Genomic DNA, 6,000 nt, shown 5'->3' with positions numbered 1-6,000 from the left:
GAATTCAACCTCAGTCGCCCATCATCTGTTCCTCTATCAGATCAAGACCATCAATCCAATGGGACCTTGTTTCTTTTTTGTCTGTTAATCACTTTCCTCATTACGCAGCTCAGTCCCCATTGTTTCTCGCAACCACTTATGAGTCCCTCCATCACTTACTTACTCTTCCATTCTGAAAACTCCTATCTCTGGAGGAATCCCCTGGTTTGCCAGCTATGCTTCCACATGGGCAGTCCTTTCGCAGCTGCAAGATCATGCCAGTGTGTTTATTAGCAGCATCATGAATGACTGAGACTGTGATTCAGTGGGACCCTTCCCTTCCTGCTGTTACTGTACCTGGTAGGTGACATGTTCAGTGATTCTTCAATTCTTACTCCTGAAGTACTTAATATCTTATGTCGTCTGTTTGAGGCTTACTCTCATTGGAATCCCATTTTCCCCATCACCTCAGGAAGCTTGCTCCATTAAGTATCCCTTATCTTTTCCCTACCTTTAACTTTACTGGTTCCTTCTCTATTTCTCATGCATTTCAGTGTTAAAAAGAAAAACTTCTGCCATACATCTCCTTTTAACATTGCCTCTCCTACCCTATGTTTTCTTCACAACTAATTTTTGGGCAAGTGTAGTTTGCATTCACTGTTTCTACATTCTAACCTTCAAATCATTCATAAAAGTAACTGAAGTTTGAATTCCATCCTAACACTCCATTGATATTCTTCTCACAAATCTCCTTACTGCTAAATCCAACTGACAATTTTTAGTCCTTATCAGACTTAACTGTCCTGTAACATTTTCATTGTCTATAACTCTCCCTCCTGATCCTTTTTCCTTTCTTTGCTTCCATGATACCACATTCTCTTCATTCTTCCTCTTCAACCTCTGACTTATTATCCTCTTATTAAGTACTGGAGTACTGGTATTCTCTAGAATGTGGCTCTTGTCTTTTTCCCCTTCTTACTTTAGTCTCTTCCCTTCCAAAGTGACACCCTTCAGGCTGTGACACCTGAGACAAATTACTGAATGTGTGTGTTTTTATCATCTTCATAATGGAAAAAATTAGAACCTGCCTCATAGTGTTATGGTGGAGATTAAACGAGAAAATGCATACAAAGACCTTAGAAAGTGTCTGACATATAAGTGATTCAATATGTATACTATTCAGATATGGGAAGATTCAACATCAAAAATACATGAAATTATCCCCAAATTAAGTTATATAATGACTCTTCTGTAGAGTCTTTCTTCAATGAGACAAAAAGCAAAGGTCATAAAATAAGTAAATGTGTGTAAGACAGTAAATTTTTAAATAAAAACTTAAAACTTTATAAAGAAAAACTACAGGAAATTTAAAGGACAATGAATCTATTGGGAGCAAATATTTTCCATACTTACATCTGACTAAGAATCAAGATCTAACATTTATAAAGAAATGCTATGACTATATAAGTAAAATGAGAAAAAGAGCTAACAGAAAAGTAAACAGGATATGAGTTGCAAATCACTGAAGAGAAAATACAAATGTCAAAAAGATGCTCAATCTTTCTAAATATGAAATATGCAAATTAAAAATCTTGTTTTATTATTAATTTCAAAAATCCATACAAAAGCAGAATAGTATGATGAACCTCTGCATGCCCAATAGTCAGCTTCAAAAATTATCAACAATGGCCCATCTTGTTTCATATATTCATTCCCCTCTCCACTGAAATTTAGATATACCTTTTCCCCTTTGATTTTACTGAATGTTGAGGAAAGTATAGAGAAATAGGTTCCTTCACACATAGCTGAGAAGAGTTAAAATTTTGTGAAGTATCTATTAAACTAAAAAAATGAACACAATATAAAACCCCAAATTTCTGCTTTTCTGGCATTTGCCATAAAGAAATTCTTTTTTAAAAGATTTTATTTATTTAGGGGCACCTGGGTGGTTCAGTTGTTAAGCGTCTGCCTTCAGCTCAGGTCATGATCCCAGAGTCCTGGGATCCAGCCCCTCATCAGGCTCCCCGCTCAGCAGGAAACCTGCTTCTCCCTCTTCCACTCCCCCTGCTTGTGTTCCCTCTCTGTCTCTCTCTCTCTGTCAAATAAATAAATAAAATCTTAAAAAAAAAAGATTTTATTTATTTGAGAGTGAGTGCTTTTGAGAGAGTGAGACGTGGATGGGACCCCAGGATCATGATCTGAGCCGAAGGCAGATGCTTAACCAAACTGAGCCACCCAGGCGTCCCTAGAGAAACTCTTTTAAAAAACTCTTCTGCCTTTGTACAAACAAGTATGTAAAATAATTCTTACTGAATTATTATTTGCATAAAGAAAGTTGGAAACAACACTGATGCCCAGAAAAAGGATAAATAAGCTATGGTATAACATATTTTAAAACAAATAAACTATGGTATGGTACATCCATACTATGGGATGCCATGTGGCATTAAAAAGTGTGAGCTATCAAAAAAAAAAAAATGAAATCTTGCCATTTGCAATGACGTGGATGGAACTAGAAGATATTATGCTGAGCAAAATAAGTCAATCAGAGAAAGATAAGTATCATATGATCTCACTGATAAGAGGAATTTGAGAAACAAGACAGAGGATCATAGGGGAAGGGAGGAAAAAATGAAACAAGATGAAACCAGAGAGGGCGACAAACCGTCAGAGACTCTTAATCTCAGGAAACAAACTGAGGGTTGCTGGAGTGGAGGGGGGTGGGAGGGATGGGGTGGCTGGGTGATAGACATTGGGGAGGGTATGTGCTATGGTGAGCGCTGTGAATTGTGTAAGACTGATCACAGACCTGTACCCCTGAAACAAATAGTACATTATATGTTAATAAGAAAATTAAAAAAAGTGTGAACTAGATAGATTTTATGTGTCAAAATATCTGAGAAGTATTGTTGAGTGAGAAAAGCAAGCTGCATGATAACACACATAGTATGATATCATTATTTAAAAAAACATGAGAAGAAGAGTGATTTTTACATCTATCAACTATCATCTGTATATCTATCAAACTATGTTTTGGAATGGTATAAAGCAATCTTCACAAACAATAACAATGGAAGAAAACTATTAGAAAAGACCTAAGAGGGGGATGAATCCAGTCCAGCCTGAAAAAAATCTGTACCAGGTTTGAAAAATCACTCCATCCTCCCGTGTAAGATGCTTAGAAGCACAACTGCTTTTTGAATCTAAATCCCTGTGTTTTCCAGTGAAGCAGCTGTTAAGAGGCGCAGAGGCAGGGATGGCAGCCGGACACTCTGGGGCACCCGCTCCTTTCTGAGTCAGACAGGGGTCACGAGCAGACTTGGACCAGAACCACCAGCAACACATCAGAGTATGTCCTCTGAATAAGACCATGGCGCTTATGAAAATGAACTACTTTCTCATCTTCTACCTCAGTTTCTCACTGCTCACCTACATAAAAAGTAAGCTTTTCCCATTTATTGAACTTTTGGCACCTTTCCTGACTTAAATATTTCTAGCAAATAGCTGATAATGTTGCATGTTCTACAGAATACAACACTTAAAAAAAGATGTACAAAGAATTTGATATAAGCAAGTGTCCTGTGTTAAGTCAGTGGTACCGGCCAGTGTGAATAATATTCTGATTCTATGATTTCCAATAACTAGACATAGAAAATGTTCTTTTTTAATCCTTACAGTGGCAGTGAGCAGGGGGTTGAAACGGCCACATAGAAAAGAAGGTATTTTATTGTGTTTACACTTTTACAAAATAGATTTGGCACTTGATAATTGATATCCTTTAAAAGGAAGTTCATCATAAGCTATATTGCATTTTATTCCCAATACTATGTATTTATCTTCACTTTTAAAGAACTTTGTATTGCCACCTTTGCTCTCATAATCAAGCGGATAATCTCAATTTTCCCCAAAGGAAAATGGTTCAAAGCATCAGAGAGAAATGGGCTTCTTTTCTATTGTGTTTGCTTCTGTTTTATAAATGAAGATACTATATTCCACAAACTTCCCCAAATAAAAACAGAAGTAATGTTTCTAGGGTATCTTGTCAGATGTACCACAGTGTGGAAAATCAAGGAGACTGAATGGCCTCAGCTGTGTGTTTATGAAGGACAGTAGCTAGAGAATACATTTAAAATGAAGACAGGCAGAGTGTGTGCTTGTCAAAGGGGCTATGTGATTTGTGTCTGTTGAATTTGAATATCAATAAAGCAAAGCATAGAGCAGTGGCCACTGAACAAAACAACTTGGCATTAATGCACAGTGTTGTATAATCTGGGTCACCTTCTGTAGCCAGTGCGATTGTTACTTGTACAGTTTACATCTGAGCATATATCAGAGGTTGGGTAAAGATAGGAGTAGATTCTATAGATAGGTAGCGCAAGGCAATTACAGAAAATCCAGGTCAACTTTAAATAAATGAACAGTAAAATTTTACCTGATTGCAATACACACACACACAAGGGATTTTGTTTTTTTGGTGATGTATTTGTTGAAAGGGGTTGTTATTTAAAGATTTTTTCTTTATTTATTTGACAGAGAGAGACACAGTGAGAGAGGGAACACAAGCAGGGGGAGTGGGAGAGGGAGAAGCAGGCCTCCTGCTGAGCAGGGAGCCCGATGTGGGGCTCGATCCCAGGACCCTGGGATCATGACCTGAGCCAAAGGCAGATGCTTAACAACTGAATCACCCAGGCGCCCCAAAAGGGCTGTTATTTAAATAGTTATTCATCCTCCTTGAAGCTTCAAGTGGGCCCCATGCAATAGGAAGTGAGGAAGGGAAGTGTTATGTTGAGATATACAGGTGGGGGAAGAAAGGAAGCAAAAGAAACGACACATGAAATGCAAAGTGAAGTGAGTTTACAGTACATTTTATAGCAAAGAACTTGTAATGTTAATGCAATATGTATTAAAATTCCTAGCATTTGCTGCAGTTAGCTTTTAAGGAGCTGAATATATAACCTCTAAAGCAAGCATCTCTTTTTCTAAGGGTCTTATAATTATGAACCTATAATTATATACAAATAATTCTGAGTGGGTGATTTTATTGCTACACTCTTAAGTACTTTGTAATTATTTGATTTATTCTCTAGCACACTATTTCTAGAGTTTAAAAAAATCTGAAGCTTCCCTTGAATTTTAAAGCAGGCCAACTTTTATTTGTGTTAACATATTTGCTGGCAAGACATGATGATATTGCCTTCCATGTTAAAACACTTACTTTAGATTTTTTTTTTTGTACCTGACTATAAAACTTTTACAACCTGGCCTTAGCCCTCTTTTCCACCCTTATCTTTTAGTACTCTTGAAAATGTTCCAGTCAAATGAATAAAATAATAGCTAGCTGTATAAGTGTTTAAAGGGTTAACATTATATATATGCTATATTCCATTTAATTCTTATAACAACTCTATAAATAGATACTATTATAATCATTGGCACTTTATAGAATGAGACCAAGACTCAGATTGCTATATCAGTATATCTCAGCCTTTGGTGCACCTCAGAGAGCTGAAATGTTCACTGGAGATTCAGTCTCTCAAGTACAGCCCCAGATATTCAGTATGCCTAGGTAGATCCTAGGAGCCTGTAATTGATCAAGTTCTCGATGTCAAATGCAGGTGATCACAAGTTCTGCATGACCCAATAAATCTTTCTTGAGAAGTTTATTGAGAACACGATGCTAGGAATCATTAAAATAGTAAAATATAAACATATCTCTCTCTTCAAAGGGATTATTTAGGAGAGCAAGTTGCAAGCATTATTCCCATTTAATATACTTGACCTACATATCAAGTAGAATTTGTCATTAATTCTGTTTTATAGCTAGAGAACCTGAGGCATGTACAAGTTCATTTACTTGCTCAAGGCCATACTGCTAGTCTACCGGTGGCGTGCCATTTATATTGTTTGTCCCATGTCCTACACTCTTTATTTCCTTCTGGATTAGCACATGGGACATGAAGAATATTAGAGCAGGGTTCAGGAAGTGATGTTCACTTCTGCTTCCTGAGCTTGTAGATACTC

General features: G+C 36.9%; 1 protein-coding gene across 1 annotated transcript in view; it reads left to right on the top strand.

Moving 5' to 3' along the window:
* The first annotated feature begins 3,349 nt into the window (after positions 1-3,349).
* The window catches only part of CRB1 (crumbs cell polarity complex component 1), a 211,892-nt gene continuing 209,241 nt past the window's right edge, over positions 3,350-6,000 (top strand). Inside the window, exon 1 of the mRNA XM_088016844.1 lies at positions 3,350-3,419. Coding sequence (XP_087872970.1) covers positions 3,350-3,419 — 70 coding nt within the window. The remainder of the gene's footprint in view (positions 3,420-6,000) is intronic.

The sequence above is a fragment of the Eumetopias jubatus genome, unplaced genomic scaffold, assembly GCF_037043125.1.
Source record: "Eumetopias jubatus isolate StellerSeaLion01/CBP00866 unplaced genomic scaffold, mEumJub1_p1.0 scaffold_12, whole genome shotgun sequence".
Taxonomy (NCBI): domain Eukaryota; kingdom Metazoa; phylum Chordata; class Mammalia; order Carnivora; family Otariidae; genus Eumetopias; species Eumetopias jubatus.
This window is presented reverse-complemented; position numbering and strand designations above follow the sequence as displayed.